This window comes from Petromyzon marinus, unplaced genomic scaffold, assembly GCF_048934315.1.
Source record: "Petromyzon marinus isolate PM22_M1 ecotype Great Lakes invasive population unplaced genomic scaffold, UKy_Petmar_22M1.pri1.0 PM_G_Scaffold_50, whole genome shotgun sequence".
NCBI classification, from domain to species: domain Eukaryota; kingdom Metazoa; phylum Chordata; class Hyperoartia; order Petromyzontiformes; family Petromyzontidae; genus Petromyzon; species Petromyzon marinus.
The window spans coordinates 455544-481877 of record NW_027423003.1 but is presented as its reverse complement, the minus strand read 5'-3'; the positions used below and the strand labels follow the sequence as shown (position 1 = coordinate 481877).

At 54.9% G+C, this 26334-nt stretch overlaps 1 protein-coding gene and 1 pseudogene across 1 annotated transcript; one reads left to right on the top strand and one right to left on the bottom strand.

Moving 5' to 3' along the window:
- The window catches only part of LOC116937399 (uncharacterized), a 155800-nt pseudogene that overhangs the window by 97192 nt on the left and 32274 nt on the right, over nucleotides 1-26334 (top strand).
- Nucleotides 824-22770, bottom strand: LOC142917435 (protocadherin Fat 1-like). Its single transcript, XM_076062104.1, has 11 exons — nucleotides 22696-22770; nucleotides 17575-18951; nucleotides 17191-17315; nucleotides 16827-17058; nucleotides 15242-15303; nucleotides 13589-13915; nucleotides 13154-13367; nucleotides 11160-11299; nucleotides 6339-6635; nucleotides 3666-3876; nucleotides 824-2962 (listed from the first exon to the last, which is right to left on the bottom strand). The coding sequence occupies exons 2-11, from the start codon at nucleotides 18821-18823 to the stop codon at nucleotides 2712-2714; spliced, it is 3108 nt and encodes a 1035-aa protein (XP_075918219.1). The 5' UTR covers nucleotides 18824-18951; nucleotides 22696-22770; the 3' UTR covers nucleotides 824-2711.

Below are 26334 nucleotides of genomic sequence, written 5' to 3'. Positions count from 1 at the left end.
TTACTGTTGTTGTTGCTGTTGTTGCTGTTGTTACTGTTGTTGTTGCTGCTGCTGTTGTTGTTGCTGTTGTTGCTGCTGCTGCTGTGACAACTCCCAGCGCGGTTCTCTCTCTCGCCTCACTGTGCACCTGGGGCCCTGGTGCTTCTCCAGTCCGCTACGCTCCAGCGTGCACCCCCTGCCCTCTGCATCTGCTTGAGACCTTCACACATTTGACCCTCATGGCGGTGACCCCGGGGTCCCATAAGCCCCCCCCCGCCCCCCGGCTCTCGCGTGAACTGCGTTGCGACGTCGTTTCATGTCCGCTGAAGGGCCAACCGACGAGGCGACCTCTTCCTCTCGACGAGCTCCGCTCGACGCGCGCTCATCAAAGTTTTGTGACTACGGCCGTTCTGGCCGCGACTTAGACGACGACTTAGACGACGACTTAGACGACGACTTAGACGACGACTTAGACGACGACTTAGACGACGACGGGGTGCTCGGCGGAGCACCGGAGGATTGATTCCCGGTGGCTCGCTGCGTTTATTGCGTGCGCTAGTGGGGGGGGAGGGGGGGGTGGGGAGACGGAGTCGCCCAAAAGTAAATAATTGGGCGGCGATTTTGGCTTCCGTTTATTGGGGACCCCCGGGGGGTCCGGCCACGAGGTTCACTTCACGTCGGGGACTCTCCGAGAAACTCGACCGTCGTTAAATTGTCACGTGGCTGGATGTTACTGCACACCCCACCCCTCTCCCCACCCCCTCTGCATTTCCCCATTCTCACGATGAAATGAGTTGCAGGGAAAAAACAAAAACATTGTATGCGCAAAAATCCAAAACAACGTTTAGCAATTTTGTTTAATCGAGAACATTCACTGACAATGTCACCGCAATAGACAATGACTCCCCACGCCCCGTGTAGCCCCAACAGACTGTCGGAACGAGTGCTCCTACTCGCACACCTAACACTGTGGCACCACCCCTGACCGACCGCCTTTGTCTCCCCCGCGGTGATGTTCACTACGCAGCAGCAGCAGGAGCTGCAGCAGCAGGTACGCTCGTTTGAGGCAGAGCGTACATAGGGGAGGCCCAGCACCGCTCCGAGGGGGGGTAAAGAGAGAGGCAGGCTGGGTGGTGGACGGCTGGTGAAGTGAGTAGGATAGTCCAGCAGGTCTCTGTGTGAATCTATGGGTCTTTGTGTTAAGTCTACGGGTCTCTGTGTGAATATATGCGTCTCTGTGTGAATCTATGGGTCTCCGTGTGAATCTATGGGTCTCTGTGTTAGTCTACGGGTCTCTGTGTGAATCTATGGGTCTCTGTGTTAGTCTACGGGTCTCTGTGGGAATCTATGGGCTCTGTGTTAGTCTACGGGTCTCTGTGTGAATCTATGGATTTCTGTGTGAATCTATGGGTCTCTGTGTTAGTCTATGGGTCTCTGTGTCAATCTATGGATCTGTGTGAATCTATGGGTCTCTGTGTTAGTCTACGGGTCTCTGTGTGAATCTATGGATCTGTGTGAATCTATGGGTCTCTGTGTTAGTCTACGGGTCTCTGTGTGAATCTATGGGTTTCTGTGTGAATCTATGGGTCTCTGTGTTAGTCTACGGGTCTCTGTGTTAGTCTACGGTGTGTTAGTCTACGGGTCTCTGTGTTAGTCTACGGGTCTCTGTGGGAATCTATGGGCTCTGTGTTAGTCTACGGGTCTCTGTGTGAATCTATGGATCTCTGTGTGAATCTATGGGTCTCTGTGTTAGTCTACGGGTCTCTGTGTGAATCTATGGGTCTCTGTGTGAGTCTACGGGTCTCTGTGTTAGTCTACGGGTCTCTGTGTGAATCTATGGGTCTCTGTGTTAATCTCTGGGTCTCTGTGTTAGTCTACGGGTCTCTGTGTGAATCTATGGATCTCTGTGTTAATCTCTGGGTCTCTGTGTTAGTCTTCAGGTCTCTGTGTGAATCTATGGGTTTCTGTGTGAATCTATAGGTCTCTGTGTTAGTCTACGGGTCTCTGTGTTAGTCTACGGGTCTCTGTGTTAGTCTACGGGTCTCTGTGTTAGTCTACGGGTCTCTGTGGGAATCTATGGGCTCTGTGTTAGTCTACGGGTCTCTGTGTGAATCTATGGATCTCTGTGTGAATCTACGGGTCTCTGTGTTAGTCTACGGGTCTCTGTGTGAATCTATGGGTCTCTGTGTGAGTCTACGGGTCTCTGTGTTAGTCTATTGGTTTTTGTGTGAGTCTACGGGTCTCTGTGTGAGTCTACGGGTCTCTGTGTTAGTCTACGGGTCTCTGTGTTAGTCTATTGGTTTTTGTGTGAGTCTACAGGTCTCTGTGTGAGTCTACGGGTCTCTGTGTTAGTCTACGGGTCTCTGTGTGAATCTACGGGTCTCTGTGTGAGTCTACGGGTCTCTGTGTTAGTCTACGGGTCTCTGTGTTAGTCTACGGGTCTCTGTGTGAGTCTACGGGTCTCTGTGTTAGTCTACGGGTCTCTGTGTTAGTCTACGGGTCTCTGTGGGAATCTATGGGCTCTGTGTTAGCCTACGGGTCTCTGTGTGAATCTATGGATCTCTGTGGGAATCTATGGGTCTCTGTGTTAGTCTACGGGTCTCTGTGTGAATCTATGGGTTTCTGTGTGAATCTATGGGTCTCTGTGTTAGTCTACGGGTCTCTGTGTTAGTCTACGGGTCTCTGTGTTAGTCTACGGGTCTCTGTGTTAGTCTACGGGTCTCTGTGTTATTCTACGGGTGTAAATCGACCACTCCGCCTCTGGAGGCGAATGTGGGTGGAGCGCCGTCCGAGGCGGTGTTTGCGGTAGCGGCGGCGACGACGACGACGACGTGGACGGTGATACTCGTGGAGCGGCACGGGCGCCCCCGGTCGGCCGCCCTCACCGTCAGCTCGTAGGCCTCTACCGCGGAGCCGTCCAGCTTCCTCGCCACAGAGACGACGCCCAGCGCGCCGTGGACGGCGAAGGAATTCCCCACGTTTCCTGCCGGGGGAATTCGCGAGTTCGCGTCGTCAAAAGCGAAGGGAACCGCCGAGGGCGAACGCCGCGGGTGGGAAGCCCCGGCGCCCGTCGGCCGCCGGCGATCCGAGCTGGACGGGGGAGAGACACGCGACGGAGCGTCGCCACGAAAAAAACGCGACACGGGAAATGTGCTCCAGTGCAGAAACTCCCTCCGCGTGGGGGGGAGTGGCGGTGGGAGTGGTGGGAGTGGTGGGAGCGGTGGGAGTGGTTGTGGTAGGAGTGGTGGGAGTGGAGGTGGGAGTGGTGGGAGTGGTGGGAGTGGTGGGAGCGGTGGGAGTGGTGGGAGTGGTGGGAGTGGGAGTGGTGGGAGTGGTGGGAGCGGTGGGAGTGGTGGGAGTGGTGGGAGTGGTGGGAGCGGTGGGAGTGGTGGGAGTGGTGGGAGTGGGAGTGGTGGGAGTGGTGGGAGTGGTGGGAGTGGTGGTGGGAGCGGTGGCGGTGGGAGCGGTGGAAGTGGTGGGAGTGGTGGGAGTGGGAGTGGTGGCGGTGGTGGGAGTGGTGGGAGCGGTGGGAGTGGTGGGAGTGGTGGGAGTGGTGGGAGTGGTGGTGGGAGTAGTGGGAGTGGTGGGAGTGGTGAGAGTGGTGGGAGTGGTAGTGGGAGTGGTGGGAGCGGTGGGAGTGGTGGAAGTGGTGGTGGGAGCGGTGGGAGTGGTGGTGAGGCGGTCACCGTGGCTGATGCTGTATCTGACGTCGGCGTTGGGGCCTTCGTCGCGGTCCAGCGCCGTGACGCGCACCACGGCGGAGCCCACGGCCGCCGACTCGGCCACGCGGGCCTCGTAGGGGCCGCCGGTGAAGCGGGGCGCGTGGTCGTTGGCATCGTCGACGCTCACCGCCAGCGTGGCGTACGCTCGCCTCACGGGGATCCCGCCGTCCTGCACCTGTTTGTGCGAGAGAGTGAGAGAGTGAGAGAGACAGTGAGAGAGTGAGAGGGTGAGGGAGAGAGAGTGAGAGAGAGAGAGTGAGAGAGAGATAGAGAGAGAGAGTGAAAGTGAGACAGAGAGAGAGTGAGAGAGAGTGAAAGTGAGACAGAGAGAGAGTGAGAGAGAGTGAAAGTGAGACAGAGAGTGAGAAGAGAGTGAGAGAGAGATAGAGTGTGAAAGTGAGACAGAGAGAGAGTGAGTGAGAGAGAGTGAGATAGAGATAGAGAGTGAAAGTGAGACAGAGAGAGAGTGAGAGAGTGTGAAAGTGAGACAGAGAGAGAGTGAGTGAGAGAGAGTGAGAAAGTGAGAGAGAGTGAGATAGAGAGTGAGAGAGAGAGTGAGAGAGAGGTCCGAGCGGAGAGATCGCTCGCCACGAACGCCCCCTGACAGGAGGAGACCGTCCGCGGTGAGTCACGTCGTGCTGGTCGCGTGCGACGTGACCGGCGCTGCGGTGCCGTCAAACTGCGACACCGGCACCTGACACGGCCAATCACCAAGGTTTGTCGTCACCGAAACAAAACGTGGCCATCGGTTACGCGGTTTGTTTACGTGACAAACTACACGACACAATACTATACACTACACTGTACACTACTATACTGTACACTACACTACACACTACTATACACTACACTACTATACACTACACTGTACACTACTATACACTACACACTACTATACACTACACTATACACTACACTGTACACTACTATACACTACACTATACACTACACTGTACACTACTATACACTACACTATACACTACACTATAGACTACTATACACTACTATACACTACACTATACACTACACTATACCACTATACACCACACTATACACTACTATACACTACACACTACACTATAGACTACTATACACTACTATACACTATACACTACTATACACTACACTACTATACACTACACTAAACTATACACTACACTATACACAACACTATACACTACTATACACTACACTAATATACACTACACTATACACTGCACTATACACTACTATACACTACACTGTACACTACTATACAGTACACTATACACTACTGTACACTATACTACTATACACTACACTACACACTACTATACACTACACTACTATACAGTACACTATACAATACTGTACACTACACTACTATACACTACTATACACTACACTGTACACTACTATACAGTACACTATACACTACTATACATTACACTACTATACACTACTATACACTACACTGTACACTACACTATACACTACTATACGGTACATTATACACTACTATACACTACACTATACACTACACAACTATACAATACACTATACTATAGACTACTATACACTACACTATACAGTACACTATACAGTACACTATACACTACACTACTATACACTACACTATACACTACATTATACACTAGCCTATACACTACTATACACTATACTATACACTACTATACAGTACGCTAAACACTACGATACAGGACACTATACACTACACTATACACTACTATACACTACACTATAGACTACACTACACATTACTATACACTACACTATACACTACACTACACACTACTATACACTACACTATACACTACACTATAGACTACACTATACACTACTATACACTATACACTACACTATACACTACACTACACATTACTATACGGTACACTATATACTACTACACAGTACGCTAAACACTACTATACAGGACACTATGGTCACCACGCAAGACAGCGGTCACGGCATCGTTGTCATCGTCGTCATCATCGTCGTCATCAGCACCTTCGATTTGCACGGTCGGCACACACACGTACACACACACATGTACACACACACGTACACACACACACGTACACACACACGTACACACACACGTACACACACATATGTACACACACACACGCACACACACACACGTACACACACACGTACAACACAACACATGTACACACGCACACACACACGTACACACACGTACACACACACACGTACACACACACACGTACACACACACACACGTACACACACATACACACACACACGTACACACACACACGTACACACACGTACACACACGCACACACACACGTACACACACGCACACACGTACACACACACTCACTCACACACACTCACTCACACAAAGATAAAGATCCCCTGTATAGCCTTAACAGACTGTAGGGGCAAGTGCTGTTAGCGAGCACCTATGAAGGCCGGAACGGTACACGAGGGGGTGGGTGGCCAGCACCACGCCCGACCGCCTTAGTCTCCCTAGTGGCGATGTTAACACCTCACTCTCACACACGTACACACACACGTACACACCTCACTCTCACACAAGTACACACACACGTACACATGTAAACACGTACACACGTACACACACGTGCACCTGGCGTGGCGCCCTCTCACCATGACGGTGAGCAGGTGGCTCCGCTTGGCCTCTCGGTCCAGCCTCTCGGCGGCGGTGACCTCGCCGGTGACGGGGTCCACGCGGAACAGACGCAGGCTCTCCGCGGCGTCGCCGCCGCCTAAGCCGACGAGGGAGAAGGAGAGCCGGGCGGCGACGGCGCCGGCATCGGCGTCCGTCGCCTCCAGCCGCAGGATCCCGGCGGCGGCAGGAGGAGTCTCCTCGGCCACGGTCGCCTCGTAGAGGTCACGGGAGAAGCGGGGCCGGTGGTCGTTCACGTCCAGTACCGTCACCTCCACCTGGCGGGGGGGTGGGTGGTGAGGGTAGTGGGGGTGAGTAATGTGGTGATGCGGGTGGTAAAACAACCCACTACCTCCTCGTGGTGCCGGACGGGCAACGCTGTCGTGGACGGTGCACACACAGACACACACACAGACACACACAGACACACAACAACAACCGCCATTCGCCACTAAGTGGCGGTGACGTCACCACGACGCTTGTGCCAGGCTATGTGCACCCTGAGGCCACGTGAAGTGTCGAACGCCCGCTGGCAGGAGGTCACGGGGCAGACCCAGGTGCCACGGGTCGACTGACTGAGATGACTGGCTGATGCACCACCTGTGCCCCCTACTGTGCCAACCTGCTGTGCTTTAGCCACCCGGCGCTCCGCTCGTTGTTGTGAGCGTCGCTCCTCCGCCCTCCGTTGTTGTTGGAGGGCGACTGCCTCCAACTGCCCAGTAGCATCCTTCACGAGCCTCCTCCACAGAGGCCGATCTTGACACCGCTGGTACCAGTCATCGGCAAGTCCACTCAGCTCCACGTCCTCCTGTACCACATCACTCCATCTCTTCTCTAGCCCGTGCCGCTCCCGCTTAGCCCCCTCAATCCGGCCAAACAAAAGCTGTTTCGGCATGCGGTGGCTGGGCATGCGGGCTACATGACCCAGCCATCGCAGCCTTGCCTGCCGGAGGAGCTCACCGATGGGACCCTGCCCAGATCTTTCAAGGATTTGTGAGCTCCTCACACAATCCAGTCTGGTTAAACCCAGGATGGATCGTAGGCAGGCCAGCCTAAATGTTTCTAACCGGCGAAGATGTTCCATTAGGGGGGTCCACGTTTCGCAAGCATAGAGAAGGGAGGGAATGACCGTGGCCGAGAAGACCTGAAGCTTAGTGCGGAGCGACAGACCAGGTAGCTTCCACACAGCGTTACACAACCGATGAAAAGATATTGCCGCTCGACTGATTCGGAGTGAGACCTCTGCTGTTAAACTGGAGCCAGTCATAAGCACACTGCCCAGGTATGGGAAACTCTCCACTCTCTCCACAACTGCCCCATCACCGATTGGGAGTTGTGGGGGTGGAGTGTCCGATGGTACAAAATACCCAGGCAGGTGCTTAGTTTTGGTGGGGCTGATGGTAAGGCCCCACCTCTTAGTGGCACGCTCCAGTCTCAGCAGCAGCGTCTCCAACTCCTCCTCTGACTGAGCAGCTATTACCAAATCATCAGCATACATAACGTGGTTGAGCAATAGGGAGCCATCCCTTGACCGCACCCGGGCATCGATTAGCCTCCCATTATATCTGTACCATATGGAGATTCCCCTGGTACAGCTATTGAAGGCTTCACGGACTACGTGGTCAAAATAGATGTTAAATAATGTGGGAGCCAGAGGACATCCCTGTCGCACCCCAAGGTGTACAGGGAATGGCTCTGACTCCCGGCCACGTAGTTTTACCCGGGCCCGCTCACCATCATGAAGGTCCTTAATGATCGTGAGCAGATGGTCAGGTACTCCAAAAGCACGAAGAACGACCCAGAGCCCAGGCCTACTGATGGTATCATAGGCCTTGACCAGGTCAATAAAGCAGAGATGTAGGTCTTGTTGGAATTCCCTACACCTCTGCTGTAGCAGACGGACAGAAAATATGGCATCTGTGCAGGACCGCCCTATCCTGAAACCGCATTGGGGCTCCGCAAGCCTCTCCTCAGCGTGCCTGGCAAGGCGATGCTGAATAATCCTTGCCAGGACCTTTCCCGGCACACTGAGGAGTGAGATGCCCCTGTAGTTGTTACAGTCTGTGCGGTCCCCCTTCTTAAAAAGGGGGACCACCAGGGCATCCTTCCAATCCTGCGGAACCCGTCCAGTGGTCCAGACTGTTGTTATGATGTCATATAGGGCAGTCTGTGCACAAACGCCACCCTCCCTCAGCATTTCGCTTGGGAGATCATCTCTGCCCGCTGCCTTTCCTGGTCTCAGACTCCGGATCACCTGCAATACTTCCTCAGCAGATGGCACCTCAGCCAGCCACTCACAGGGGGTGACTTCTTCCAATATTTGAGGCACCGCAGCCTCAGCAGGGTCATCCTCACTTTGTGCCACGATGTTTTCCTGGCTGAGGGATTTTCCCTCCCCCAGGACCTCACAGAAATGCTCAGCAAATCTGCGAACCTGTTCCTGGGGGTCGGAGATTGGATCACCGTTTTTTCCCCTAATGATGGTAATAGGTGTGGCGCTGCAGGTTACTTTTTTGATGGAGTTAAATAGAGATTTGTGATCACGGGCCACTGAGGCAGACTCCATCTCCTCAGCAACCCGCGACCACCACCCATCCTTGCAGCGCCTCACGGCTCTCCGAACCTCCGAGCGAAGGCTGCGGTAAGCCTCCTCATTCTCTGACGTGGGATTCTGTAGCCGATGACAGTGGGCCTGTCGCTTTTTCTCAACCATCCTGAACACCTCCTCTGTCAGCCAGGGTCTCTGGGGAGGTCTGGACCGTGTACCCAAAGCAGCCATTGCAGCTGCATGAGTCACAGTTCTAAACCTCGCCCATTTACCCTCGACATCAGGAGGAGTCGGGGACGATGCCAATCCCAGCCGCAAGCGATGATGAAATTCTCGCTTGCAACTTTCATCAGATAACTGAGACCAGGCCACTTTAGGTTGGAATGGGGTCCTGGGTGTACACCCACCACCGGAGTGGAAGAATGGCAGGCGCATCTTACAGATGACTAGTCGATGGTCAGAGGGCAGATCAGCTCCACGGTAGGTCCTGGTGTCAAGGACATGTGCTCGCATTCGCTGGTCCGTCACTATGTAGTCCAGCAGATGTTCTTGCTTGGACCCGGCATGCATCCATGATGTTGTGTGGATGCGCCAATGCCGGAACAGCGTGTTGGTAATTACAAGCACATGGGCTGCACAAAAATCTAGCAGCCTCCTACCGTTGTTATTGAGCTGATCTGGCCCATGCCCTCCAATCACTCCAGACCAGGTGCCAGCATCATGACCAACTCGGGCATTGAAGTCACCCAACAAGATGACTGTATCCCGAGGGGCCACTTTAGCCAGCACCTGTGACAGGAGGTCATAGAAGGCATCTGACTCATCGGCTTTGCCTGCATCCCTCCACGGATGTTCATCTTCGGTGGGGGCATAAGTAACCACGACCACCATTTCTCGCCTCCGGTTGATGGGAAGGCGAGCCCAAAGTAGCCTGGGGCTTACAGCTTCCCACACCTCACCGCCACGCTCCCACGCCCCCTTCATTCTTTTGTTCAAAAGAAGACCCACACCCTGTTGTTTGGCAGTCTGCTGCCCCGAGTAGAGAACTGTCCACCCCTCATGGTGGCAGGAGCCAGAGCCGGTCCACCGGACCTCCTGAATGCCGCATAGATCCAGGCGATACCGGTCCAGCTCCCGACAGAGGAGTGGCAGCCTCTCTTCTGCAGTGAGCGTTCGAACATTCCACGTGGCCACCCGTAGTGGCTTTTCGTTGTTTCTGGAGTAGCCCCGAGGGTAGGTATTCAATCTCCTGGCTCCGCCAATTGGGGTTTGGCCAGGAGACGTCATAGACGCCTGGCCCCCCGGGGCCTCCAGCACAAGCTTATTAGTTACATATTTCAGTTTAATTCGTGGTTTCGTGGTAATTCATTGAAGGTGGAGGGGTTACCAGCCCCTCGCACCCGTCCAGAGCCCCCGTTTAGCCCCTGTGGTGGACACATATGCCATGAGGGGAGGAGCCAATCAAAATTGGATCTCCCCCCACAGCACTGTCCACGACAGAGTTGCCCGTCCGGCACCGCGAGGAGGTAGGGGGTTGTTTTGCCGGACAGACACACACACAGACACACACACAGACACACACAGACACACACACACATTCACACACACACAGACACACACAGACACACACACAGACACACACACAGACACAGACACACACACAGACACACAAACACACACACAGACACACAGACACACACACAGACACACAGACACACACACAGACACACAGACACACACAGACACACACACAGACACACACACAGACACACACACAAAGACAAAGATCCCCCATATAGCCTTAACAGACTGTAGGGGCAAGTGCTGTTAGCGAGCACCTATGAAGGCCGGAACGGTACACGAGGGGGTGGGTGGCCAGCACCACGCCCGACCGCCTTTGTCTCCCTAGTGGCAATGTTTACACACCGCACCAGGTACTCATTTGAGGCTGAGTCGACCTAGGGGAGGCCCGGGACCGGTTCAGATAATCGTCACTGGTGTTGGCCGTGAGCGGGAATCGAACCCGGGTCGCCAGGTTCATAGCGCAGCGCGCTAACCGCTACACTATCGCTCCCCACACAGACACACACACAGACACACTCAGACACACACAGACACACACACAGACACACACAGACACACACACACAGACACACACACAGACACACACAGACACACACACAGACACACACACCGACACACACAGACACAGACGCACACACAGACACACACACAGACACGCGTGCCTGCCCACCAGGGTGGTTGCAGCGTTGGTCCCGTCGGTGAGCGTCACGGTGAGCCGGTAGAGGGAGCACCGCTCGGCATCCAGCGGCTTGGCCACCTCCACAAAGCCGCTGTGCTCCGTCACGTGGAAGCTGCCCTCCCAGTTACCGCCTGCCAACACCGTCACCATCGTCATCATCATCATCATCACGTCACCGTTAGCACACCACCATCAAGATGTCACCGTTAAACCATCCACATGATGTCACCATGAACACAACACGTGGGTTGGGGTGTGGTGTGTATTGTGTGTGTGGTGTGTGTGTGGTGTGTGTGTGGTGTGTGTGTGGTGTGTGTGTGGTGTGTGTGGTGTTTGTGTGTGGTGTGTGTGGTGTGTGTATGATGTGTGTGGTGTGTGTGTGTGGTGTGTGTGTGTGTGGTGTGTGTGGTGTGTGTGATGTGTGTGGTGTGTGGTGTGTGGTGTGTGTTCTGTGTGTGTGGTGTGTGTGTGTGTGGTGTGTGTGGTGTGTGTGTGTGGTGCGTATGGTGTGTGTGGTGTGGTGTGTGTGGTGTGTGTGATGTGTGTGTGTTACTGTGTGTGTGACTGTGTGTGTGGTGTGTGTGGTGTGTGTGTGGTGTGTGTGTGGTGTGTGTGGTGTGTGTGTGGTGTGTGTGGTGTGTGGTGTGTGTGGTGTGTGTGGTGTGTGGTGTGTGTGGTGTGTGTGGTGTGTGTGTGTGGTGTGTGTGTGTGGTGTGTGTGTAGTGTGTGTGGTGTGTGTGTGTGTGGTGTGCGTCGTGTATGTGTGTGGTGTGTGTGGTGTGTGTGTGTGTGTGGTGTGTGTGGTGTGTGTGTGGGTGTGTGTGTGGTGCGTGTGTGTGGTGTGTGTGTGTGGTGTGTGTGTGGTGCGTGTGGTGTGTGTGTGTGGTGTATGTGTGGTGTGTGTGTGTGGTGTGTGTTGTGTGTGGTGTGTGTGTGGTGTGTGGTGTGTGTGTGGTGTGTGTGGTGTGTGTGGTCTGTGTGGTGTGTGTGGTGTGTGGTGTGTGTGGTGTGTGTGGTGTATGTGTGTGGGGTGTGTGGTGTGTGTGTGTGGTGTGTGTGTGGTGTGTGGTGTGTGTGTATGGTGTGTGTGGTGTGTGTGGTGTGTGTGTGGTGTGTGTGGTGTGTGCGGTGTGTGTGGTGTGTGTGTGGTGTGTGTGGTGCGTGTGTGTGGTGTGTGTGTGTGTGGTGTGTGTGTGTGTGGGGCGTGTGGTGTGTGTGTGTAGTGTGTGTGTGGTGTGTGTGGTGTGTGTGTGGTGTGTGTGGTGTGTGTGGTGTGTGTGGTGTGTGTGGTGTATATGTGTGTGTGTGTGGTGAGTGTGTGGTGTGTGTGTGGTGTGTGTGTGTGGTGTGTGTGGTGTGTGTGTGTGGTGTGTGTGTGGTGTGTGTGGTGTGTGTGGTGTATGTGTGTGTGTGTGTGTGGTGTGTGTGTGGTGTGTGTGGTGTGTGTGTGGTGTGTGTGTGGTGTGTGTGGTGTATGTGGTGTGTGTGTGGTGTGTGTGGTGTGTGTGGTGTATGTGTGTGTGTGGTGTGTGTGGTGTGTATGTGGTGTGTGTGGTGTGTGGTGTGTGTGGTGTGTGTGTGGTGTGTGTGGTGTGTGTGTGGTGTGTGTGGTGTGTGTGGTGTATGTGTGTGTGTGGAGTGTGTGGTGAGTGTGTGGTGTGTGTGTGGTGTGTGTGGTGTGTGTGGTGTATGTGTGTGTGTGGAGTGTGTGGTGAGTGTGTGGTGTGTGTGTGGTGTGTGTGGTGTGTGGTGTGTGTGGTGTGTGTGTGGTGTGTGTGGTGTGTGTGTGGTGTGTGTGGTGTGTGTGGTGTATGTGTGTGTGTGGAGTGTGTGGTGAGTGTGTGGTGTGTATGTGGTGTGTGTCGTGTGTGTGGTGTGTGTGTGGTGTGTGTGTTGTGTGTGTGTGGTGTGTGTGTGGTGAGTGTGTGGTGTGTGTGGTGTGTGTGTGGTGTGTGTGTGTGGTGTGTGTGGTGGCACCACGTGACCTGTGATGCTGAACCACAGGAGGCTCCCCCACGTGCTCTCCGTGGGCAGCACGATCACCACCATGCCCACGGCGGCCGTCTCCGCCACGGTGACCGCGTGCTGCCTCAGGGCGAAGGCCGCGGGCGTCTCGGGTGGCCGTGGAGCGGCGATCCACTCCACGTGGAGCGTGGCCGTCGACGACTTGGGCGGTCGCCCCCCGTCCGTGGCGTGGACCTGCGGGGCCGGCGACGCCGACATCGGCGAGTTCCGTTTCAGCGGTCGAATCGTCGCGGCGATAAGAGGCGAGGCGGGGGGGGGGGGGTCCTTGCGTCGAGTCGGGGTTACCTCGTCATGCGTGTCTGCGTGAGGAGGGAGAGGAGGAGGGAGAGGAGGAGGGAGAGGGGGAGTAGGGAGAGCAGGAGAGGAGGAGGTAGCATGTGGAGTGTGCCCAGCACCGTGATTGAGTTGGATGTCCCCGCAGGCTGCCGCCTGCTCTGGCTGTAGACGATTCCTCGCGCGCGGTCGATGGCAAAGTCTCCAACGTCGTGCCCCCCGCTGATGACGTAACGCAGATCCGCGTTGATGCCCCGGTCGGCGTCGGCGGCGTAGACACGGGCGACGGGCACCGCCGGGCCCGGGGTCGGCGCCGCCGCCGCCGCGACGACTTTGACTCGCGTGAGGTTCCTGGGGAAGCGCGGGGCGTTGTCGTTCTCGTCGGAGACGCTCAGCGTCACCGCCACCCTCGCTTCACGCGGGGGGACGCCGCCGTCCACGATGGACACCTGGCGCCGGCCGGCGGGAAGCACACACAGACACGCACAGACACGCACAGACACGCACGCACAGACACACACGCACAAACACACACAGACACGCACAGACACACACAGACACACACAGACACGCACAGACACACACAGACACGCACGCACAGACACACACACACAGACACACACAGACACACACAGACACAGACACACACAGACACGCACAGACACACACTGACACGCACAGACACGCACAGACATGCACAGACACACATGCACAGACACACACGCACAGACACACACAGACACGCACAGACACGCAAGCACAGACACACACAGACACGCACAGACACGCACGCACAGACACGCACATACAGACACGCACGCACAACAACAACCGCCATTCGGCCACTAAGTGGCAGTGATGTCACCATGACGCTTGTGCCAGGCTAGGTGCACGTTGAAGCCACGTGAAGTATCGAACGCCCGCTGGCCGGAGGTCACGGGGCAGACCCAGGTGCCACGGGTCGACTGAGATGACTGGCTGATGCACCAACTGTGTCCCCTACTGTACCACCACTACCACCACTACTACCACCACCACCACTACCACTACTACCACCACCATTATCACTACCACCACAACTACCACCACCACAACTACCACCACCACAGCCACTACTACCACTACCACCACCATCACTCCACCACCACCACCATCCCTACCACCACTACTACCACTACCACCACCACCACTACCATCATCATCACTACTACTACCACCACTACTACCACTACCACCACCCACCACTACCATCACCACTACTACTACCACCACCACAACTTCCACCACTACCAGCACAACTTCCACCACCACTACTACCACTACCACCACCATCACTACCACCACTACCAATGCCACCACCAACACGACTACCACCACCATTACTACTACCATTATCATCACCACCACCAATAGCACCAGCACTACTACCACCATCACCACTACTACCACCACCACCATCACTCCACCACTACCACTACTACCACCACCACTACTACCAGCATCACTACCACCACCGCCACTATTTCCACCACTACCACCACAACTTCCACCACCACTACTACCACTACCACCACCATCACGAACACCGCTACCAACACCACCACGACTACCACTAACACCACCACTACTACAACTACCACCACTACTACCACTACCATTATCACTACCACCACCACTACTACTACAACCACCACTACCACCACCACTACCACCAACACCACCACCACCACAACTACCACCCCCACCACAACCACCACCCTCACGGTGACTCTTACCTCCAGCTCGTGCTCCGCCTGCCTCTCTCTGTCCAGCGGCCTGCTGGTGGTGTGGATGACGCCTGTGACGAGTCGTTCACCAGAGGTGAACCACAACCCTCCCACGCCGGCCGGCACACGCACACGGTGGGGTGGGGGGCGTCAACGTGGAGACGGGGTGGGGGGGGTAGCTCGTCAGTTGACAACTTAAAGACGACATCACCACGTGATGTCAGGCTATGTTGGGTCACATCGTGCCAAATGGAAATGCGTCGATAGTAAATGTTGTTGGATTTGCTCTCTATACACTACAATACACTACAATACACGCTATACACTACGCTACACACTGCTATACACTACACTATACACTACTATACACTACACTATACACTACTATACATTACACTATACACTACAATACACTACTATACACTACAATATACACTACACTATACACTACGCTAAGCACTATTATACACTATACAATACACTCTACACTACTATACACTACACTATACACTTATAACTACGCGCTGTTGCGTAACCTGCATTGCCACCAGGGCAGTACAGCATTACCCCTGGGTACAACGGTTGGGGTCAGTCGAGGTGAAACAAATCGTGGCCAGGGTTTGGTACGAACCAATCAGACGGTTCCACGTGGGAATGTATGATTGGTTCTACCTGGCCACGAAGGAGTATAAGACGGGTGACCCAACGGACCTTGGGGAGTTCTCTCCCTGCACAAAGACAGAAGACTGGGCTGAAGCCTAGCTAGGACCCTGGACCAGCCTTCCAGCCCTTCTAAGGGCTAAGGCTCGGCAAACCCAGTGGTCAGGACCCACCGGGCCAGCGGTGGGTCAGATAGCCTCCCCTAGGTCCTAGCCGGAGGACTAGGATAGCGGTAGACGTGTGAGTCCCGCCAAGTCCGGAGGTTGTACCTCCTTAGGTATCAAGGAGGTTAGCGGTAGACGTGTGAGTCCCGCCAGGTCCAGAGGCTGTACCTCCCTAGGGTATCGGGTGAGGGGACCGAATATCCCTCTGTGTGTGTTAAGCGTTGTATAAGGAAATAATACAATAAACAGAGTGTGCCTCCTAAAGAAGTCTGCTCGTCCTTACAACACTAAACTACAATACACTACAATACACTATACACTACGCTATACACTACGCTATATACTATACACTGCACTATACACTACACGCTATACACTACTATACACTACGCTACACACAACACAACACACTACGCTACACACAACACAACACACTACACTACACACAACACTACACTATACACTACACTATATACTACACTGCTACACACTACACTATACACTACTATACACTACACTATACACTACACTATACACTACGCTACACACTGCTATACGCTACACACAACACTGTACACTACACTATACATTACTATACACTACACTACTATACACTATACTATACACTACACTATACACTACGCTATACACTATACACTACACTATACACTACGCTGCAAACTGCTATACGCTACACACAACACTGCACACTACACTATCGTTGTAAATGTTGTGGATTTGCTCTCCACCCCCAGCACCACCGCCCCCACCTGTGCTGGTGTTTATGTTGAAGAATCCCTGCGGGTCTCCGCAGACGATGTTGAACGTGAGGCCCCTGCCCCGCGCCTCCCCGGCGGTGTCGGCGGCGGTGTTGGCGGCGGCGTCGGCGTTGTCCGGGTCCCAGGCGTCAACTTGTGCTGCCGCGACGCCCCCTGGGGAGTTCTCCGCCACCTCGGCCCGGTACCACGGACGCGACGCCCGTGGGGGGTTGTCGTTCACGTCCTGGGGGGGGGCGGCGGGACGGGGGCGGGAGAGACGCACGGCATTCGCATCGTGTCGTTTTAAAACGCAGCGGTGCAAACGCACGCACTCACACGTGCGTGCGTGCGCGCAAGTGCGCATGGGTTCCCGTACCTGCACCTCCACGTAGACGTGCAGCGTGGCGAAGCGAGGGACGAGTCCGCGATCCGTAGCGCGCACCGCGAGCCAGTAGCTGCTCGCCGTCTCGCGATCCAGCGGCCGCGCCGTGACGATCGCCCCTGCCGGCGCGGGACACGGCGTCATTAGCCGCGAGGGTTTTTAGTTTTTTTAGTTTATTTATTTTGGTTATAGCCCTGTGAGCCATTCGGCGCTTGAATCGGGTGCAACCACAACAAACAAACAAAAACACGAACAAGAAAAACATCTTACAGTGACTATGTGTGACTGTGCAGGATGAGGGGGGGAGGGAGGAGGGAGGTAGCGGTGGTAGCTGTAGAAGTGGTGGTTGTAGTGATAGCAGTAGTGGGTGTGATCTACCGGTCTCCGGATGAACGCTGAAGACCCCCAGGTCGGACCCGTCCACGAGGGAGTACCGCACCTCCCCGTCGATCCCCCGGTCTTCGTCCGCGGCCGCGACGGTGACGACGACGGCCCCCGCGGGGGCGTCCTCCCGCACGGCGGCGGCCGCCGCGAACTCCGTGAACCGCGGGGCGTGGCGGTTCTCGTCCACGTCCGCCACCTCCACCGTCGCCCGGCAGACCGCCGGCGGCGGCCCCCCGGGGTCGCGCGCGGCCACCGTCAGGTCGTAGCGGCGTCGCCTCTCGAAGTCGAGCGGCCGCGCCAGACGCAGGGCCCCGCTCGTCTCGTGCACCGCGAACGTGACGCCGTCCTCGTCCTCGCCCCGCAGGGAGTAGCGCGCCTCCCCGGCGGGGCCACCAGCGTCGAGCCAGCCGAGGACGGCCCCCACCGGGACGTCCTCGGGCACGCGGAGGCGGAGGGGGGCCGGCCCGCACGCGGGCGCGCGGGTCGCGGCGACGGCGACGCGCGGGGCGTGGGCGTTCGCCCGGCTCACGTTCACTACGACGCGCGCCGAGCCGCTCAGCCCGCCGCCGTCGACGGCCGTCACCTTGAACTCGTGCGGCCCCGCGTCGCCGGGCTCCGTCAGCCTCCTGGCGAGCGTCACCTCGCCGCTCGCCGGGTGCACGGCGAAGGCGTCCGAGCGCTGCTCCAGGGTGTAACTGAAGCGCCCGTTGGGGCCCTCGTCGGCGTCCGTGGCGGCGACGCGTAGGAGCGCGGCGCCCGCCGGCGCGTCGTCGGCGACGCCGGCGGAGTACGACGACGCCGAGAACAGCGGACTCAGGTCGTTGCGGTCCAGCACGTGGACGAAGACCTCGGCGGACGCCGCCCCGCGGCCGTTCTCGGAGAACGCTTTGACCCCTAGCGTGTAGCCGTGGCGCTCCTCGCGGTCCAATGGCACGCCCCTTGTGCGGACGCGCAGGAACCAAAAGTCGCCCACGACGAGCCCCTCCGCCTCGAACGCGGCCTCCTCGTCCCCGGACACGACGGCGTACCGGGCCCCGGGGGCCGAGCGGCCGACGTGGATCCCCATCTTGTCGTGGCTCTCCACGTACGTGGCGGGCGCGGAGTTCTCGTAGACGGTGGCATGGTAGGACGGCCTGGTGAAGCGCAGGGGCGACCCTGGCGGGCCGCGTTGCCCGGCGAGGCATCTCACGCACGGTGGCAGCAGCAGCAGGAGCAGCGGCAGCGGGAGGAGCGCCGAGGCCATCGTGTCGGGCGTCGGGCCCTGCGCCTGAGAGCCGCCGACGACACCGAGCCGCGGTCGGAGAGGCGGGCGCCGTCAAAGTCTCCGGGTTCGTTGGGCGCTCCCGATGGGGTGTCGGTCCTCCTCCTCCTCTAACGTGTCAGATCGAGACCAAACACAAACCAAACAATTTTTCTTTTTGCCAGGCAAGGCGCCCCGCTGAGTTACCGGATAGCGCTTTTTCAGAAGCGACCTGGCCATCGTAAACGATAGCTCGACAATGTGGCTCATCAGCATCGTCGTCATCATCACCATCACGTGGACATTTACAATTACAGCAGCAGACAAATACTCAAAAGGGACGTTTCTACAACCACCGCCATTCGCCACTAAGTGGCGGTGGCGTCACCACGACGCTTGTGCCAGGCCATGTGCACGTTGAGGCCACGTGAAGTGGCGAACGCCCGCGGGCAGGAGGTCACGGGGCAGACCCAGGTGCCACGGGTCGACTGACTGAGATGACTGAGATGACTGGCTGATGCACCACCTGTGCCCCCTACTGTGCCAACCTGCTGTGCTTTAGCCACCCGGCGCTCCGCTCGTTGTTGTGAGCGTCGCTCCTCCGCCCTCCGTTGTTGTTGGAGGGCGACTGCCTCCAACTGCCAAGTAGCGTCCTTCACGAGCCTCCTCCACAGAGGCCGATTATGACACCGCTGGTACCAGTCATCGGCATGTCCACTCAGCTCCACATCCTTCTGTACCACGTCACTCCATCTCTTCTCTAGCCCGTGCCGCGCCCGTTGAGCTCCCTCAATCCGGCTGAACAAAAGCTGTTTAGGCATGCGGTGACTGGACATGTGGGCTACATGACCCAGCCAACGCAGCCTTGCCTGCCGGAGGAGCTCACCGATGGGACTTTGTCCAAATCATTCAAGGGTTTGTAAGCTCCTTACAGAATTCAGCTTGGTTAAACCAGCATAAATTTTTCCAACCGGTGAAGATGCTCCATTAAGGGAGTTAACGTTTCGCAAGCATAAAAAAGGGAGGGAATGACCGTGGCCGAAAAGACCTGAAGCTTCGTGCGGAGCGACAGACCAGGTAGCTTCCACACAGCAGCGTTACGCAAACGATGAAAAGATATTGCCGCTCGACTGATTCGGAGACATCTGCTGTCAAACGGGAGCCGGTCATGAGCACACTGCCCAGGTATTGGAAACTCTCCACTCTCTCCACAACCGCCCCATCACCTCCTTCTGTTCGCCCCCTTATTGGTTACTCACAATACTCCTCTACACTACTGTAGAGCCAGACACTACTACAGAGTCACTACTGGATACTAACTTGATTAGGCGCTTTCGTGATTTTTAATTAACCGACCGTCTGTGTTGCTTTATATAGTTTACAAATTTTGCTAAACCCTGTTTGATTTAGTGTGATGTTCCGTCTCTCTGTATCCCTTGGTATATCTGTGTTAATTCTCCCTACTTAAGGTCTGTCTGCTGTTATGTTTCCTCTACCTGATGATGATTGCTTGTGTTGCGATCGAAACGTCGTATGCTATTATATAATTTTATTTTTTTATTACTTTTTTATTATTTCTACGTGAATTTACCGAAAAAAACAGTCACTACATACTACCCACCTGTATGTAGGGTGTGTAGGTATCTATGCCTACACAGGGATGTGTCCCCCCACCCCAATATATATTAAAATTACGGCCTTGCCACACACTACACATTCTTATAATTTCAAGACCACGCACTACACATAAAAAAAGACCACACACTACATCGATATATAAAAGGCAAAGTTGTGATTGTGTGTGTTGTCTGTTCAAAATGTTTAGCGTACTTTCCGACATGCAACAAACTTTAAATTTGCCATGTGGATACTTTCCAGACTGTACACCGTGCTAACATTATACAAATACACTTTTGTTTCTTTGGGGGGTGGGGGTGCAATAATGCATTTAGATTTTGCACGGCAAGTGAGCTGTGACGTCACATGTGTGTTGTGGTTCGAGCAGCCAGCGACCCGGGTTCGATTCCCGCCCATGGCCACCACCGGTGACGATTATCTGAACCGGTCCTGGGCCTCCCCTAGGTCGACTCAGCCTCAAACGAGTAACTGCTGTGCGGTGTGTGAACATCGCTAGCACTGGGGAGACAAAGGCGGCCGGGCGTGGTGAATCCAAGTCCCGGGCGAAGCCGGGCAGTAGCAGCTAGTTGTCTGTATATATATAATAAAAGGGAAATGTGTGGATGTGTGTCTGTTCGAGATGTTTAGCATGCTTCCCAACATGCTATAAAAAACTAAAATTTGGCACGTGGGTAGCTCCCATATTCTAGATTTGAAGCTTTCGTGACTGCAAGGATCCATACTCTTTGGTTCTATTCGGTAAAGTCACGTAGGTAACAAAAATAAAATAACATAAATCACGACGTTTTGGCCACAACACCTGAAGAAGGCCACTTGTGTTGTGGCCGAAACGTCGTGATTTTTGTTATTTTTTGCCTACGTGACTTTACCGAATAGAACCAAAGAGTACGGCTCCCATATTGTACACAATGTCAAAACGTATAAAAATAAGACTTTTTGTATATTGGTCTGCAAGGCTGAACCCCTACCACGTGGCGTGCCCCACGCGGCGCGCTCCACCTCGACAGCTGTGAGCAGCGTGCCCCACGCGAGAGTTCAGGTGGCGTACGCCTCGCTCCTGGCCCATTAAGCCACTTGGCCTTCTTCTCCCGAGTTGCAATACTTGACATGGCACGCGCCACCTCTCAAAGTTTTCACTCTTTTGCGGATATCACCTAACTTCCTGGGACTCGTGAACCGATATAACAGCCTGCAGAGCGGCATTGAAAATCAGACAAATATCTTGTTGGATTCCGTTAGTGTTTTATAAGAGCAGGCCCCGTGCTTACGAGGCCTAGGGAGGCCATTTCATTGTCACGCAATTTGTGGAGGGGTTTTTTGTCTACTTGGGGGGGGGGGGGTGTGAACATTTTATCTCGCCGCGTCTGCAATAAGAGCCAGTAGCGTGTTGTCTGGAGCTTGGTGTCTGTCCTCACGCAACCCTCTAGGCTCAGAATCACCAGCGGCACTCAGCTGTTTAATATTACGACTAGGACTAAACTATCGATTTCCGTGAACGGGGACAACTTTGAGTCATTAATATATCAAGACCACACTTACAGCGTCAAGTGCAGTGGTAGTAGCAATGGTAGTAGTGGTGGTGGTAGTCATGGTGGTGGTAGTGGTGATAGTAGTGGTGGTAGTAGTGATAGTAATAGTAGTAATAGTAGTGGTAGTCGTGGTAGTAGCAGTGGTAGTAGTGGTGGTAGTAGTGGTGGTGGTGATAGTAGTGGTGATTGTAGTGATAGTAATAGTAGTGATAGTAATAGTAGTGGTAGTAGTCGTGGTAGTAGTGGTGGTAGTAGTGGTGGTGGTAGTCGTGGTGGTGGTGGTAGTAGTGGTGATAGTAGTGGTGATAGTAGTGATAGTAATAGTAGTGATAATAATAGTAGTGGTAGTAGTCGTGGTAGTAGTGGTGGTAGTGATAGTAGTGGTGATAGTAATAGTAGTGATAGTAGTGGTAGTCGTGGTAGTAGCAGTGGTAGTAGTGGTGGCAGTCGTGGTGGTGGTAGTTAGTGGTGGTAGTAGTTGTGGTAGTAGTGATAGTAATAGTAGTGATAGTAATAATAGTGGTAGTCGTGGTAGTAGCAGTGGTAGTAGTGGTGGTAGTTAGTGGAAGTGGTGGTAGTCGTGGTGGTGGTTGTGGTGATAATAGTGATGTTAGTAGTGATAGTAATAGATGTGGTAGTCGTGGTGGTGGTAGTTAGTGGTAACATAGTGGTAGTTAGTAGTAACATTGTAATAACATTGCCACTCGCCTGCAGGCTTGTGAGAGTGAACGGCGCGACGTGGAGCGAACAGCTGCACCAGCACGAGACGGAGGCAGCGGCACACTGAGGGGGAGGGGCAGCGCTGGGGGGAGGGGCAGCGCTAGGGGGGAGGGGCAGCGCTAGGGGGGAGGGGCAGCGCTGGGGGGAGGGGCAGCGCTAGGGGGGAGGGGCAAAGCGAGTGGGTGAGTGAGTGTGTGGCTGTTTGGCTGATTGGGTGAGTGGGTGGGTGAGTGAGCGGGTGGCTGATTGGGTGAGTGGGTGGGTCAGTGGGTAGGTGAGTGGGTGGCTGCTTGTGTGAGTGGGTGGGTGGGTGAGTGGGTGGCTGTTTGGCTGATTGGGTGGGTGAGTGGGTGGGTGAGTGAGCGGGTAACTGATTGGGTGAGTGGGTGGGTCATTGGGTGGGTGAGTGGGTGGCTGCTTGTGTGAGTGGGTGGGTGAGTGGGTGGGTGAGTGGGTGGCTGAATGGGTGAGTTGGTGGGTGAGTAAGTAGGTGGCTGATGGGCTGATTGTGTGAGTGGGTGGGTGAGTGAGTGGGTGGGTGAGTGAGTGGGTGAGTGAGTGAGTAGGTGGCTGATGGGCTGATTGGGTGAGTGGGTGGGTGAGTGAGTGGGTGGCTGATTGGGTGAGTGGGTGGGTCAGTGGGTGGGTGAGTGGGTGGGTGATTGGCTGATTAGGTGAGTGGGTGGGTCAGTGGGTGGGTGAGTGGGTGGGTGAGTGAGTGGGTGAGTGAGTAGGTGTCCGGCAAAACAGCCCCCTACCTCCTCGCGGTGCCGGACGGGCAACTCTGTCGTCGACAGTGCTGTGGGGAGAGGGCCAATTCCGATTGGCCCCTCCCCTCATGGCGTCTGTGACCACCACAGTGGCTAAACGGGGGCTCTGGACGGGTGCGAGGGGCTAGTAACCCCTCCACCTTCAAAACATTACCACGAAACCACGACTTAAATATGTAACTAATAAGCTTGTGCCGGAGGCCCCGGAGGGACAGGCGTCTATGACGTCTCCTGGCCAAACCCCAATTGGCGGAGCCAGGAGATTGAATCTCTACCCTCGGGGCTCCTCCAGAAACAACGAAAAGCCACTTCGTGTGGCCACGTGGAAGGTTCGAATGCTCACTGCAGAGGAGAGGCTGCCACTCCTCTGTCGGGAGCTGGACCGGTACCGCCTGGGTCTCTGTGGCATTCAGGAGGTCCGGTGGACCGGTTCTGGCTCCTGCCACCATGAGGGGTAGACAGTCCATGAGGGATGGGTGGTTACTTATGCCCCCACCGAAGACGAACATCCATGGAGGGATGCAGGCAAAGCCGATGAGTCAGATGCCTTCTATGACCTCCTGTCACAGGTGCTGGCTAAAGTGGCCCCTCGGGATACAGTCATCTTGTTGGGTGACTTCAATGCCCGAGTTGGTCATGATGCTGGCACCTGGTCTGGAGTGATTGGAGGGCATGGGCCAGATCAGCTCAATAACAATGGTAGGAGGCTGCTAGATTTTTGTGCAGCCCATGGGCTTGTAATTACCAACACGCTGTTCCGGCATTGGCGCATCCACACAACATCACGGATGCATGCCGAGTCCAAGCAAGAACATCTGCTGGACTACATAGTGACGGACCAGCGGATGCGAGCCCATGTCCTTGACACCAGGACCTACCGTGGAGCTGATCTGCCCTATGACCATAGACTAGTCATCTGTAAGATGCGCCTGTCATTCTTTCACTCCGGTAGTGGATGTACATCCAGGACCCCATTCCAATCTAAAGTGGCCTGGTCTCAGTTATCTGATGAAAGTTGCAAGCGAGAATTTCATCATGTCGAGGGTAAATGGGCGAGGTTTAGGACTGTGACTCATGCTGCTGCAATGGTTGCTTTGGGTACGCGGTGCAGACCTCCCCAGAGACCCTGGCTGACAGAGGTGTTCAGGATGGTTGAGAAAAAGCGACAGGCCCACTGTCATCGGCTACAGAATCCCACGTCAGAGAATGAGGAGGCTTACCGCAGCCTTCGCTCTGAGGTTCGGAGAGCCGTGAGGCGCTGCAAGGATGGGTGGTGGTCGCGGGTTGCAAAAATAACCTGCAGCGCCACACCTATTACCATCATTAGGGGAAAAAACGGTGGTCCAATCTCTGACCCCCAGGAAAAGGTTTGTAGATGTGCTGAGCATTTCTGTGAGGTCCTGGGGGAGGGGAAATCCCTCAGCCAGGAAAACATCGTGGCACAAAGTGGGGATGACCCTGCTGAAGCTGCAGTGCCTCAAATATTGGAAGACGTTACCCCGTGTGAGTGGCTGGCTGAGGTGCCATCTGTTGAGGAAGTACTGAGGGCGATCCGGAGTCTGAGACCAGGAAAGGCACTGGGTAGAGATGATCTCCCAAGCGAAATGCTGAGGGAGGGTGGCATTTGTGCACAGACTGCCCTATATGACATCATAACAACAGTCTGGACCTCTGGACAGGTTCCGCAAGATTGGAAGGATGCCCTGGTGGTCCCCCTCTTTAAGAAGGGGGACCGCACAGACTGTAACAACTACAGGGGCATCTCACTCCTCAGTGTGCTGGGAAAGGTCCTGGCAAGGATTATTCAACATCGCCTTGCCAGGCACGTTGAGGAGAGGCTTGCCGAGCCCCAATGCGGTTTCAGGAAAGGGCGGTCCTGCACAGATGCCATATTTTCTGTCCGTCTGCTACAGCAGAGGTGTAGGGAATTCCAATAAGACCTACATCTCTGCTTTATTGACCTGGTCAAGGCCTATGATACCATCAGTAGGCCTGGGCTCTGGGGTGTTCTTCGTGCTTTTGGAGTCCCTGACCCTCTGCTCACGATCATTAAGGACCTTCATGATGGTGAGTGGGCCCGGGTAAAACTACGTGGCCGGGAGTCAGAGCCATTCCCTGTACACTTTGGGGTGCGACAGGGATGTCCTCTGGCTCTTACATTATTTAACATCTATTTTGACCACGTAGTTCGTGAAGCCTTCAATAGCTGTACCGGGGGAATCTCCATTTGGTACAGATATAATCGGAGGCTGATCGATGTCCGGGTGCGATCAAGGGATGGCTACCTATTGCTCAACCACGTTATGTATGCCAATGATTTGGTAATAGCTGCTCATTCAAAGGAGGAGTTGGAGACGCTGCTGCTGGGACTGGAGCGTGCCACTAAGAGATGGGGCCTTACTATCAGCCCCACCAAAACCAAGCACCTGCCTGGGTATTTTGTACCATCGGACACTCCAACCCCACAACTCCCAATCGGTGATGGGGCAGTTGTGTTTCCCATACCTGGGCAGTGTGCTTACGACCGGCTCAGGTTTAACAGCAGAGGTCTCACTCCAAATAAGTTGAGCGGCAATATATTTACATCGGTTGCGTAATGCTGTGTGGAAGCTACCTGGTCTGTCGCTCCGCACGAAGCTTCAGGTCTTCTCGGCCACGGTCATTCCCTTCCTTCTCTACGCTTGCGAAACGTGGACCCCCCTAATGGAACATCTTCGCCGGTTAGAAACATTTAGGCTATCCTGCCTACGATCCATCCTGGATTTAACCAGGCTGGATTGTGTAAGGAGCTCACAAATCTTTGAAAGATCTGGGCAAGGTCCCATCGGTGAGCTTCTCCGGCAGGCAAGGCTGCGTT